The sequence below is a fragment of the Chlorocebus sabaeus genome, chromosome 16, assembly GCF_047675955.1.
Source record: "Chlorocebus sabaeus isolate Y175 chromosome 16, mChlSab1.0.hap1, whole genome shotgun sequence".
In the NCBI taxonomy this organism is placed as follows: domain Eukaryota; kingdom Metazoa; phylum Chordata; class Mammalia; order Primates; family Cercopithecidae; genus Chlorocebus; species Chlorocebus sabaeus.
The window spans coordinates 30,672,692-30,686,661 of record NC_132919.1 but is presented as its reverse complement, the minus strand read 5'-3'; the positions used below and the strand labels follow the sequence as shown (position 1 = coordinate 30,686,661).

At 44.5% G+C, this 13,970-nt stretch overlaps 1 protein-coding gene across 11 annotated transcripts in view; it reads right to left on the bottom strand.

Annotated features, from left to right (window-relative positions):
- The window catches only part of ZNF207 (zinc finger protein 207), a 30,959-nt gene extending 22,015 nt beyond the window's left edge, over nt 1–8,944 (bottom strand). For all 11 annotated transcript variants that reach the window (XR_012088779.1, XR_012088780.1, XR_005238556.2 and 8 more), the window contains exons 1-3: nt 8,732–8,944; nt 7,194–7,320; nt 540–678 (exon numbers count right to left, since the gene is read on the bottom strand). Coding sequence is in view for 6 of the 11 variants with exons in the window: in XM_008010988.3 (XP_008009179.1) it covers nt 540–678; nt 7,194–7,320; nt 8,732–8,772 (307 nt within the window). In the remaining 5 variants the exon portion in view is untranslated. The remainder of the gene's footprint in view (nt 1–539; nt 679–7,193; nt 7,321–8,731) is intronic.
- Nucleotides 8,945–13,970: the final 5,026 nt, after the last annotated feature.

Genomic DNA, 13,970 nt, shown 5'->3' with positions numbered 1-13,970 from the left:
AACAAAAATCAGCTGGGTGTGGTGGCACAAACCTGTAATCCCAGCTACTCAGGTGGCTGAGGCACAATTATCACTTAAGGCTGGGCACGATGGCTTGCGCCTGCAATCCCAACACTTTGGGAGGCCAAAGTGGGCAGATCACCACTTAAGGTCTGGAGTTCAAGATCAGCCTGGCCAACATGGTAAAACCACAAAAATTAGCTACTAAAACCACAAAAATTAGCCAGGCGTGGTGGTGCATGCCTGTATTCCCAGCTACTCAGGAGGCCGAGGCAAGACTATCACCTGAACCTGGGAGGCACAGGTTGCAGTGCAGTGAGCTGAGATCATGCCACTGCACTACAGCCTGGCAACAAAGCAAGACTCCACGTCAAAAAAAAAAAAAAAAAAAAAAAAAAAAAGAATCACTTAAACCCCGGAGGCAGAAGATGCAGAGAGCCGAGATCACACCACTGTACTCCAGCCTTGGCTGGACAGAGTAAGACTCTGTCTCAAAAAAAAAAAAAAAAAAAAAAAAAAAAATTTATCCCAATATTTACCTTGTGTTTTCTGCTCAAGAAGTCGTCGTCTTTCATCCATGTCTTTTTCTGGAATACCTTCCATACCGTATATTTCCAATTCTATGTCTGTTCTTCCAGGTATTGCATTTGGTACGGCATCTATTGTTTCTTTATGTACCTAACAACAACAATTTCCATTAGATAAAAGTCTTTTAAGAATAATTACGAATTAATCAAAGACTACTTAGTATAATGTTAAAGAATAAAAGTTCTATGGTGAGGCCATGTAGGGTCAATTCCCAGTTTTGCCATTCACTAGCTCTGACTAATATCAAGCATGTCAGTGGACCTCTAAGCCTCAGTTTACTTCATCTATATAGTAGCTAACTTCTAGAGTTGTTTTTAGGATTAAATACTACATATAAAAAATACTTAGCCAGACGTCTAACACACAGTAAACACTCAATAAACATTCTTTCAAGTTTATCATATAATCTTGATTACTTCAATTATTAGCAGTAACTAGTAGTCCTATCCAAATCAGGGATGTTTCACATGTGAATTAAGAAAAGATTAGGAAACAGCCTCATATTAGAATTACAATATAGCCAGGCGAGGTGGCTCACACCTGTAATCCCAGCACTGGGGAGGCCGAGACAGGTGGTTCACCTGAGTCAGGAGTTTGAGGCCAGCCTGGTCAACATGGCAAAACCCTGTTCCTACCAAAAATACAAAAATTAGCCGGGCGTGGTGGGGGGTGCCTATAATACCAGCTATTCAGGAGGCTGAAGAGGGAGAATCGCTTGAAGTGAGCAGAGATCGCAACACTGCAATCCAGTCTGCATGACAGAGGGAAGAGTCCCTCAAAAATTAAAATAAAATAAAAGCTAGGCATGGTGGTGCACACCAGTAATCCCAACCACTGGACAGGCTGAGGCATGAGAATAACTTGAACACGGGAGGCAGAGGTTGCAGTGAGCACTCCAGCCTGGGCTGAAACAGCGAGACTGTCTCCAAAAATAAAAATAAAAAAATAAAAAGCCGGGCGCAGTGGCTCAGGCCTGTAATCCCAGCACTTTGGGAGGCCAAGGCAGGCGGATCACGAGGTCAGGAGTTTGAGACCAGCCTGACCAACATGGTGAAACCCTGTCTCTACTAAAAATACAAAACTTAGCCTGGCATGGTGGCATGCACCTGTAATTCCAGCTACTCAGGAGGCTGAGGCAGGAGAATCGCTTGCACATGGGAGGCAGAGGTTGCAGTGAGCCGAGACTGCACCATGGCACCGTAGCCTGGGCAAGAGAGCGAGATTCTGTCTCAAAAATAATAATAATAATAATTACAATAGCAAATTTTCTAAGTACAGATCTTGAGACAAGCCTCTGGTTACAAACTAGAAAAGTTACATTTACAATCAGTATCACTTGCAACTAATGAGTTACGTGAGGCATTTTACTTTTTAAGACAGGGTCTCACTCTGCCGCCCAGGCAGGAGTACAGTGGCATTATCTCAGCTCACTGCAGCCTCTGCCTCTCAAGCTCAAGCCATCCTCCCACCTGAGCCTCCCAAGTAATTGGGACTACAGGTGTGTGCGCTGCCATGCCTGGCTAATTTCTGTATTTTCTGTGGCGATGGGGTTTTGTTATATTCCTCACACTGGTCTCAAACTCCTGAACTTAAGGGATGCACCCGCCTCAGTCTCCTAAAGTGCTGGGGTTACAGCGGTGAGCCACCATGCCCTGCCCGGCCCTGAGGCACTTCAACATGTTTCTTGCAACACACTGAAAATCTGGGATATTTTTTTCTCACTATATTGTTTTGCTACATAAATGTTTCTAATCTTCAGATCTGGACAACTTTCGCCAATATCCCTCCCAGTCTTGGTTTCTTCAGCAAGCCATTTTGCTGAAGTAGACATCAAAGTATTTTGCCTAGACTATCAAGTCTTTCTGGAAATGCTAATGCATGCTCAAGTTTGAGAAGCCCTGATTTAGTCTAATGACTTAGATATATTCGCCCAAATAACATTCATTTTTTCTTTCCTCATAAAACATTTTCATGTATGAACAGAAAAATAACTACAAAAAGGTAAGTATTTTCTTCTTAGCAATGTATCTCACTTAAAGATTTGAAACTGGGGCATGCAAACCAAACTCAGAAATTATCTTAATATCTGATTGTTAAAAGCTATTCCTCATATAGCAATTAAAATATTTATGGATAAAGCGGCTCAACAAGTGACTTAATTGCCCTGTTTCCTAAGGATTTTTGGAATATTTTGCTATTCTTAAAGAGATGACGCAACAGGCATTCTATAAACAATTACATTCACATACACACTAATCTTCACTACATTTCTGAGGGCAACAATTTACTAATTTAAAGGTGTTATCTATTATGGTACAGCCAGAATTACATTTCTTGGGACCTTGTCAAGCAAAGTCATAGGGTCTTGGTTGAAAAGACAGGAGGCAAGCATTGATGAGAAACTGCAGGTAACCACCTAACTTACTAATCATGTCTTACTTAGGGTTTATCATCTATAAAATTGGTATGATTTAACTGCCAGGCCTATGTCACAGGTTGCTGTGAAAATATAGGACTAAATAAAGGCACTTAGACAATTAATAATGTTACTAACAGTTTCTCAACTAACCTCCTTGCAGCTTCCACACCACTTCTCCGCTCTTCATATAGTACAACTCCCTAAGAGTGCCTCCGCTTCCTCTCCCTTTGTCTCTTCAAAGCACCGTAATCACACTTCACCCTCACCACTCTTAGCAATGACTTTGTCAAGTCACCAATGACCTTATTAACCCAGTCTCAGTCCTCTTACTGAATCAACCACCAGCATTTGACTCAGTTAAATAAGTCACTCCTTGAAACACATCATTGACTTCCAGGGCACTATTCTTGGTTTTCCTACCTTTCAATCTCCTTGGATGATTCCTTGTAATCTCCTGACCTTCAAATGTTGGAAGTGGCCAACAGCAGAGAGCACCTAATTTCCATCCACATTATAGTCCCTAGAAAGGAAATCTAGTAGCATGGCTTAAACTAGCCACTCTTACATTATATGCTTCCACAATTCTATCTCCTGTTTTAACTTCTGTGAATTCCTGACCTGTACAAACTGCTTAGGTAACCTTTCCGTCTGAATATTTAATAGACCTCAAACATACCTACACTCAAAATTAACACAGGCCTCCCTTATTCTCATTCTTAAGTCTATTACTCCTGTAGCTTTTCACATTTCTATATATGCTAACTCATTTTTCACACTGCTCAGATAAAACATTTTTGAGACAGGGTCTCACTCTTGTAGCCCAAGTTGAAGCTGAGTAGTGCTATCACGGCTCACTGCAGTCTTGTCCTCCCTAGCCCAAGCGATCCTTCCTGCCTCAGCCTCCTCAGTAGCTGGGACACAGGCACGTGCCACCATGCCCAGCTTTGCATTTTTTGTAGAGATAGGGTCTCATTACATTGCCCAGGCTAGTCTCGAACTATTAGGATCAAGTGATTAGTCCAACTCGGCCTCTCAAAGTGCTGATTACAGGCGTGAGCCACTGCACCTAGCCAGACCATCTTGAGATCACCCTTAATTCCTCAGTTTTTCTTATACCCCATACCTAACCTACCAAACTCTGGTCTCTGTCACCATCTCCTCTTGTCTGTAATATTCCAAGTCTTCTAAACTGGTCTCACTGTATTCTGCACTCTACTTTCAACCCTGCAGCCAGAAAAATCCTTTTAAAAAAGTCTTACAGGCTGGATGCCGTGGCTCATGCCTGTGATCCCAGCACTTTGGGAGGCCAAGGAAGGTGGATCAGGGAGACCAGCCTGGCCAAGATGCTGAAACCCCATCTCTACTAAAAATACAAAAAAAATTAGCCAGGCACGATGGTAGGCACCTGTAATCCCAGCTACTCGGGAGGCTGAGGCAGGAGAATCACTTGAACCCGGGGAGCAGAGGTTGCAGTGAGCCAAGATCGCGCCACTGCACTCCAGCCTGGGCAAAAGAGACTACGTCTCAAAAAAAAAAAAAAAAAAAAAAAAAAACACGTCTAACAGAGGCCAGCTGCAGTGACTTATATCTGTAATCCCAGCACTCTGGGAGGCCGAGACAGGATCACATGAAGCCAGGAGTTCAAGACCAGCCTGGCCAACGTGGCGAAACTCCATCTCTACTAAAACTACAAAACTCAGACAGGCACAGTGGTACACGCCTGTAATTCTAGCTACTCAGGAAGCTGATGCACGAGAATCACTTAATCCCAGGAGGCGGAGGTTGCAGTGAGCACAAAACAGAGCAAAACTCTCTTTATTTACTTAATTTTTTTGAGACAGAGCATACATCTCTATTTAAACCCCCATTTCATTCAGAATTAAAGAAAACAGCCAGGCGCAGTGGCTCACAACTGTAATTCCACCACTTTGGGAGGCTGAGGTGGGAGAATTGCTTGATCCCAGGAGTTGGAGACCAGCCTAGGCAACATAGTAAGACCCTGTCTCTATAAACTAAAATTTTAAAAATAGCCGGGCATGGTGGCACACACCTGTGGTCCCAGGTACTCAGGAGGCTGAGGTGGAAGGATCATTTGAGTAAGGGAGTTCAAAGCTGCAGTGAGCTATGATCTGCGCTCCAGCCTGGGCAACAGGGTGAGACCCTGTCAATCAATCAAAAGAAAATGTTCTTATCCACATTATCCAATACAATACGTGTTAGTTACGTGACAAAGAAACTGAACATTTAGCTATTCATAGAATGTCAAATAGCCGCATGTAACTAGTGGCCGCAACAGTGAATAGCTGTGGGTCTAACATGTAGTAGGTTCTCTAATATTTTTTTTTTTCTTTTGAGACGGAGTCTCTGTCACCCAGGCTGGAGGAGTGCAGTGGCACAAACTCAGCTCACTGCAACCTCCACTTTCCAGGTTCAAGTGATTCTCCTGTTTCAGCCCCCTGGGTAGCCAGGACTACAGGCGCCCGCCACCACGCCCAGCTAATTTTTTCTATTTTTAGTAGAGATGGGGTTTCACCATGTTGGCCAGGTTGGTCTCAAACTCCTGACCTCAGGTGATCCATCCGCCTCAGCCTCCCAAAGTGCTGGTATTACAGGCGTGAGCCACCGCACCTGGTCAACATTTTAAAGTGAGTATTAAATTGTTGTTAAAGTATATGGAGTGAAAAGGATCTATATAAATTTATCTTTAAACCCGGAGAAACCATGTCTCCCTACCTCCCACGAATAGTAGTTTCCAATGATTGGGTATTTGATCTTCTCATATTTCTCTAAGGTATAATTTAGCAAAAGTATAGACGGCTCTAGGACTAAGCAAAAGTAGAATAACGTTGAATGAGACATGGAGGTACTTACTAGATCTTAAAAACTGTAAGTTACAATGCTCTATTTTCTAAAAGAACTTAAGAAACCTAGAAATTATTGTTATTATTACTATTATTATTTTGGGGATGGAGTCTCACCCTGTTGCCCAGGCTGGAATGCAGTGGCGCCATCTCGGCTCACTGCAACCTCTACCTCCAGGGTTCAAATGATTCTCCTGCCTCAGACTCCCCAGTAGCTGGGATTACAGGCACACCCCACCACACCCGGCTAATTTTTGTATTCATCATGTTGGTCAGATTGGTCTTGAACTCCTCACCTTGTGATACGCCCACCTCAGCCTCCCAAAGTGCTGGGATTACAGGCGTGAGCCACCGTGCCTGGTTGAAACCTAGAAATTATTAAATGAAATACAATTCTGGGCTGGCACAATGGCTCATGCCTATAATCAATCCCAGGGCTTTGGGAGAACGAGGCAGGAAGATGGCTAGAACCCAGGAGTTTGAGGCTGCAGTGAGCCATAACCATGTCACTGCAATCCAGCCTGGGCCACAGAGCAAGGCCGTCTCTTAGAAGCAAAGAATACAACGCTGCCATTTCAATAAATAAGCTGCTGAAATTAGCCTAGCCCCAAGCTACAGATAATAACATCCTTCAGTGGCAGTGAGTAATGACAGTTAATTAAGTATTAATCCTTATGGCCAGACCACCTACAAAATCTAACTCGCTGATCCTTGCTCTCTGCTCCAAGAACTCAGGAAATATTTTGTGATTTCAATCTGTTACCAATCTACCCTAGTAAGGTACTATCAAACTAAATACAAATATAAACTCTCTTTAAACATAAAAACCCAGTTTTGTTTATTGTCTTGATGGCTATCGAACAATTTTTTTTTTTTAAGGCTGACTAGCTATCTTATCTTCTGCAGTAAGTAAATGAAGAACAACAACAAAAAAAATTACGGTTGTCAGAGAAATAAATGATTATTCTTTCAGCCAGGCGCGGTAGCTCATGCCTGTAATCCCAGCACTCCGGGAGGCCCAGGTGGGTAGATCACCTGAGGTCAGGAGTTCAAGACCAGCCTGGTCAACATGGTGAAACCCCAGTCTGTACTAAAAATACAAAAAATTAGCCAGGCATGGTGGCGGGCGCCTGTAGTCCCAGCTACTCGGGAGGCTGAGGCAGAAGAATCACTTTAACTGGGGAGGCGGAGGTTGCAACGAGCCGAGATTGCATCACTGCACCCCAGCCTGGGCGACAAGACCGAAGCTTAAAAAAATAAAGATTATTCCTTCAAGTTGTTTCCAAATCACAAGCGGACAATAAATACAGAAGAAAAATCCTTACCTGCATGCAATGAATAGCTAAGCCAGGTCCTGTATACAATTTCTTGTGACATATATGGCATTTAAAATGCTTTGCTTTTTGGTGCTGTATAAGGATCTTCTCATCATCAAAATCTCTATTACAATACCTGATCAATACTGTTAAGGCACAAAAACAGCATAATGATGACACTGCCTGTAATAAAAACACATGGATAACACTACAATATAGGAACAGCTAAAACCAAAATGGTACTGTATAGAAACCCTGCTTCTGATATTTATTACACAATTAAGGACTGCACATGCCATGTAATTTCAATATTTTCAATTTCCTAGAAGCCTATCTCTCTTCACTACCTCAAAAAACACATCAGTCATCAGCAATATACTTTGTCAAATTCCTATGTTCAACAGAGATGTCTGCGAAACTTTTGTTACAAATATTTCAACATTTACAAATGCACAGAGGACAGGAAGGAGTTCAGTTAAGAAATCCTCAAGGTTCTGTCAAGACAATTACTTCACTAGATATGTAGACGATAGCAATAACTGGATTAGGAATTTAGCAATATTTAGAATCAAAGATTATATGGTGAACAATAATCACATAATTTTGAATGAACAATCCATAAAATTGTTTCCAATTCCGAATGAATTTGTTGCCAAGCAATGTATTTAAATTCACAGAATAAAATCAATAAAACAGAATTCTTACTACTCAGATTTTCCTAAAATCACATTACAAAATTCGTAACCGTATTTAAGCTATTTTTAAAGCTGTTACATAAATAAATGCAGTACTGTAACAAGCCGCCTTTACGTACAAAACAGAATCAATTTTAATGTAAAGAATATTAACGCTTCCGGAAAAAGTATTAAATAATACCACACTGTAGTAAGAGTTTTCCTAATAAGATAGTCATTTTTTAGTCCTACAAAGTTGGGTAATAGAAACTCCACCCTGTGAGAACGCTTCCTGCAGATTAAGGCGCCTCTGGGTGAGACACGGAAGCTAGTTCTCCTCCAGCCCCAAGAAGAAAAAAATAAAAAAGGTTCGAAACCAGGGTTAACTAACTTGGGTCTTTACTAAACCGCCAATTCGAAAAAACACAAAGCACCCATAAAGTACATAAAAACAGAAAAAGTGGGTGACAGACTGGGAAGCTCTTCCCCAACCCTCCATGGAATTAATAAGCCTATCGCACTCGAAGAAAAGTCCCTTTGTTGAATCGTCACCAAAACAACGGAATGTGGCTGAATAGTCCCTAGGGGACACTGTCCTTGGCGGAGGGGTCCAGGCCGCCTCCCAGAGTCCAAAATTCGCACCAAACAAGATCCTCCTGAGTCAGTCACACGATCCACAACTGCAAGATCCTCTCGACCTCGGAACACCATTTTCCTAGAAGCCTTCCCAAGTCCAATCCCAGCCACCAGGCCACCCACGCCGACGCTTAAATACAAACGCTCCACGCCATAGGCCAAACCCAGGCCTCCCAGTCCCAGGCCCCACCAACCGGCACCCCAGCGCGACCTCGACTTCAAACCGACAAAGGATACCAGCACCACGGCTTCAGCTGCTTCTTCTTCTTGCGACCCATAACTGTGTTCTACCGACAAAGTAAAAGGGAGGAGAAAAGAAGCAGGAGAAACGAGGCGAAAAATCCCTCACTTTCCCGACCCAACGGCTACGACCGCGTCCCACAGGAAGCAGACACAAAATGGCCGACGGCCTCGTTCGCCGCTCCGCCTCCCGTCAGGCACTGCGGCAGGAGGCGGAGCCAGGAAGGGAGGGTCACATGACGCAGACCTCCGCCCTGAGTGGGTGGGACTAAGAGGCGCGAAGAGGTGGCTGACATCTTGTCCGTTTGAGAGTCTTTCGCTTTCGCTGTCAGTGCTTGCGGAGCACTTCGGATTTCTTTTGTAAAGGAGCCAGAGACCTAGGTACGCCAAGGCACATGCAAATGGAAAACAGAAAACGTAAAAACGGGAAAGATTGCCAGTGCAGTTAGGGCTGATCACAAATAAAGATAGAGACAGCGCCCAATTTTAATTTTAACAGTAAATGTTGATTATGTGCCTATTAAATGCTAAACCAAAGAAGTTAGTTTCTGCTTTGTAACTCGCAGATTGGTGACAGACGAGTACACAACGCAGAGCCCTCAGTGCGGCGTTGGGGGAAATGTGAAGTGCTGTAGGACCTCAGAGGGCGGGAGTCCTAAGGCGGCCGTAGTGGTAGTGATCATTGGGTTGTCAAGAAAGGTTTTGTTTTTGTTTGTTTTGTTTTATTTTTCTAAGACGAAGTCTCGCTCTGTCGCCTAGGCTGGAGTGCAGCTGCGCGATCTCTACTCACTGCACCCTCTGTCTCCCGGGTTCAAGCGATTCTCCTACCTCAGCCTCCTGCGGGACTGCAGGCCCGCGCCACCAAGCCCGGCTAATTTTTGTATTTTCAGTAGAAATGGGGTTTCACCGTGTTAGCTAGGCTGGTTTCGAACTCCTGGGCTTAAGTGATCCGCCCGCCTCGTCCTCCCGAAGTGCTGGACTGCAGGCTTGAGCCGCTGCACCCGACACAAGAAAGGTTTCTTGAAGAGTCAAAGGGAGCAAGCAAGGTGAAGGAAAGGGTATCTCAGTAAGGGAGCAAAGAGTTGAAGTCTTTGAGGCTGGGCACGTGAAAACACTAGTCGTGGTAAGACTGGAGCTGATAGCCGGGCGCGGTGGCTCACACCTGTAATCCCAGCACTATAGGCCGTGGCCGGGGCCGAGGCTGAGCCTGGAGGATCACTTGAGGTCAGGAGTTCGAGACCAGCCTGGCCAACATGGTGAAACCCTGTCTACTAAAAATACAAAAATTAGCCAGCCGTAGTGGCAGGCGAATGAGGCAGGAGAATCACTTGAACCTGGGAGGTGAAAGTTGCAGTGAGCCGAGATCTCACGATTGCACTCCAGCCTGGGTGACAGAGTGAGACTCCATCTCAAAAAAAAAAAAAAAAAAAAAAATACTGGAGCTGTCAGTGAAGGTGCTGGTCACAAGAGATAATCCTAGGGAGGCTAGCAAAGGCGGATTCTGGCAAACCCTAGAAACATTGTCAGAAGTTGGATTTCAGGCTGAAGTCTCTGAGAAGGCACAGAGGAGTTCTAAGAGGGCAACTGGAGGATCATGCAAGTGAGAGGTGGTTAAAAGCCCAGTGCTTGGGTTCATAGTCCACCAGTGCCACTGCCTAGCTGCCTGACTTTGGGCAAGGCACTTAAACTTCATCTGGCTGCACTCAGAACAGAACTTGGCATATAGTAATAACTAGTAATGTAAATTATGTGTTACTATTAAAAGCAGAAAATAATAGCAGACATCCATGGAGCACCTACTGTGTGCCAAGCATTGTAGTAAGTTTTAACATTATTTATCTCAGCCTCTGGGGTAGGAGCCATTATTGTCAACTTGTTAATAGAGATGAGATAAAAGAGACTTAAGAGAGCTGGAATAATTTGCCCGAAAGCACAAAGTAAGTGTGGAGCTGAATTGAATTTTAAAGGATAAGTTTAGGCTGGGCGCAGTGGCTCACGCCTGTAATCCCAGCACTCTGGGAGGCTGAGGTGGGTGGATTACCTGAGGTCAGGAGTTCAAGACCAGCCTGGCCAGCATGGTGAAACCCAGTCTTTACTAAAAATACCAAAAAAAAAAAAAAAAAAAGTAGCCAGGCATGGTGGGACACGCCTGTAACCCCAGCTACTCGGGAGGCTGAGGCAGGAGAATCACTTGAACCCGGGAGGCAGAGGCTGCAGTGAGCCAAGATCATACCACTGCACTCCAGCCTGGGCGATAGAGGGAGACTGTCTCAAAAAAAAAAAGGAAGTTCAGGCTGGGTGCAGTTGCTCAAGCCTGTAATCCCAGTGCTTTGGGAGACCGAGGCAGGAGGGTGGCTTGAGGCCAGGAGTGTGAGATCAGCCTGGGTACTATAGTGAGACCATCTCTATGAAAAAATGAATTAAAAAATGAAAAACTTCAAAACCATATTGCAATGTGCTGAATATTCCCCCAACTGCTTGAAACGTAATCACCAATGTGATAGCATTAAGAGGTGGGACCTTTAGCAGGTGATTAAATCATGAGTAAACGGGTGGATTAGTGAGTTTATTAAAGTGCTGGAAGGAACTAAACTTTCTACTCTCTCCTGCCTTCCACCAAATGAGGATGCAGCAAGAATGCCCTCATCAGACACTGAGTACTAGTGCCTTGATCTTGGATTTCCAAATTTCCAGACCATGAGAAAACGAAATTCAGTGGGCGTAGTGGCTCCCACCTGTAATCCCAACACTGGGAGGCTGAGGTGGGTGGATTACCTGAGGTCAGGAGTTCGAGACGAGCCTGGCCAACATGATGAAACCCTGTCTCTACTGAAAATACAAAAAAATTAGCTGGGCATGGTGGCGGGCGCCTGTAATCCCAGCTACTCGGGAGACTGAGGCAGGAGAATCGCTTGAACCCAGGAGGTGGAGGTTGTAGTGAGCCAAGATCGCGCCATTGCACTCCAGCCTGGGCAATAAGACCAAAACTCTATCTCAGGGTAAAAAAAAGAAAAAGAAAAGAAATAAAATGCTGGCCAGGTGTAGTGGCTCATGCCTGTAATCCCAGCACTTTGGAAGGCTGAGGTGGCTGGGTCACCTGAGATCAAGAGTTCGAGACCAGCCTTGCCAACATGGCAAAATCCCATCTCTACTAAAAATACAAAAATTAGCTGGGCATTGTGGTGGGCACCTGTAACCCCAGCTACTCAGGAGGCTGAGGCAGGAGAACCCAGGCTGAGGCTTGAACCTTGCAGGTGGAGGTTGCAGTGAGCTGAGATTGCACGACTATACTCCAGCCTTGGCGACATAGTGAGACTCCATCTTAAAAAAAAAAAAAAGAAAAGAAATACAATTCTGTTACTCATAAATTCCCCAGTCTGTAGTGTTTTGTTATAGCACCACAAACAGATTAAAACACTTTTACTATGAAAGCAATAAAATATTGCTGTTAGTTGGGAGGCTTAGGCGGGCGGATCACCTAAGGTCAAGAGAGAGATCATCCTGGCCAACATGGTGAAACCCTGTCTCTGCTAAAAATACAAAAATTAGCTGGGCCTGGTGGCGTGTGCCTGTAGTCCCAGCTACTTGGGAAGCTGAGGCAGGAGAATCACTTGAACCCAAGAGGCAGAGGTTGCAGTGAGCCAAGATTGCGCCACTGCACTCCAGCCTGGTGACAGACCGAGACTCTGTCTCAAAAAAAAAAAAAAAAAAAAATGCTGTTAGAAATTAAAGAAGGCCTGCTAGGCTAGATCATTCCCAGCACTTTGGGAGGCTGAGGTGGGAGAATCACTTGAAGCCAGAAGTTTAAGGCGAGCCTGGGCAACAAAGCAATATCCTATTCTCTATGAAAATAAAAATTAGCTGGGTTTCGGTGGCCCAGAATAGTAGAGTGCAGTGGTGCAATCGTAGCACACTGCAGCCTCGATCTCCTGGGCTCAATGGATCCTCACACCTCAGCCCACCAAGTAGCAGGGACTACAGGGCCATGCCACCATGCCTTGCTAATTTTTTTATTTTTTATCGAGATAAAGTCTTGCTTTGTTGTCCAGGCTGGTCTTGAACTCCTGGGCTCAAGTGATCCTTCTGTCTCAGTCTCTCAAAGTGTTGAGATTACAGGCGTGAGCTACCATGCTGTGCCTCTCGTAGTGGGTTTATAGATAAGCAAGGGGAGGAGGCTAGAATGATCCATGTGGCCATGGATTAGGGCTGGAGACACCAGTATGAACTCATGTTTATTTAAAATAGATACATAGAGAAATATTTATGGATATGGGTATATACTCAAGTTAGAATAGATACATATATTTCCTTGTCTTATCAGCTGAGAGGGCCTAGAAGCAATAATGCCCCATAGCAAGCATACTTTGCCCCCGGGTCTTGGTTTATAATACCATTCTCCAGTAAAAGCAACCTGAGGTTCTTGGAGAAATGACTGATTTGGGCCGGTCACGGTCATGGCTTATGCCTATAATCCCAGCACTTTGGGAGGCCGAGGAGGGCAGATCACGAGGTCAGGAGTTCGAGACCAGCCTGACCAACATGGGGATTCTTCTGCCTCAGACTCCCGAGTATCTGGGACTACAGGTGTGTGCCACCACGCCTGGATAATTTTTATATTTTTAGTAGAGACAGAGTTTCACCAGGTTTGCCAGGCTGGTCTTGAACTCGTGACCTCAGGTGATCCACCTGCCTCAGCCTCCCAAAGTGCTGGGATTACAGATGTGAGCCACTGCACCCGGCTGGGGTAATTCTTTTCAACCTAGAATTCAATGTCCAATCATATCAGTCTAAAATTCTATTTCTTTCTCCCCCCCACCCAAGACGTAATCTCGCTCTGTTGCCCAGGCTGGAGAGCAGTGGCATGATCTTGGCTCACTGCAGCCGCTGCCTCCCAGGATCAGGTGATTCTCCTGCCTCTTGATTTGATTAAAGCAAATTAAGAGAATAAACCATAATCTAGAAAAAAATGGGATTAACAGGGAAGAATGTGAAGAAATCCAGATTGGAATAGAAGAAAGGGTTGTTGGGGGGACTCTGTATTAGTTTCTTTCTTTCTTTCTTGATACCCTGTCTCTATAAAAAATAAAAATACAGCTGTTTCCTGAGTGAGATTTGGTTTTCAGTCCGGGCAAATGAAGACCATTTTGGGGTTAAAAGGGCTCTTTTTTCTCCATTCCTTGATATGGACCTGTGCTGGAGACTGGTCAGCTATTCAAGTATAATGCACCCAGTTTTG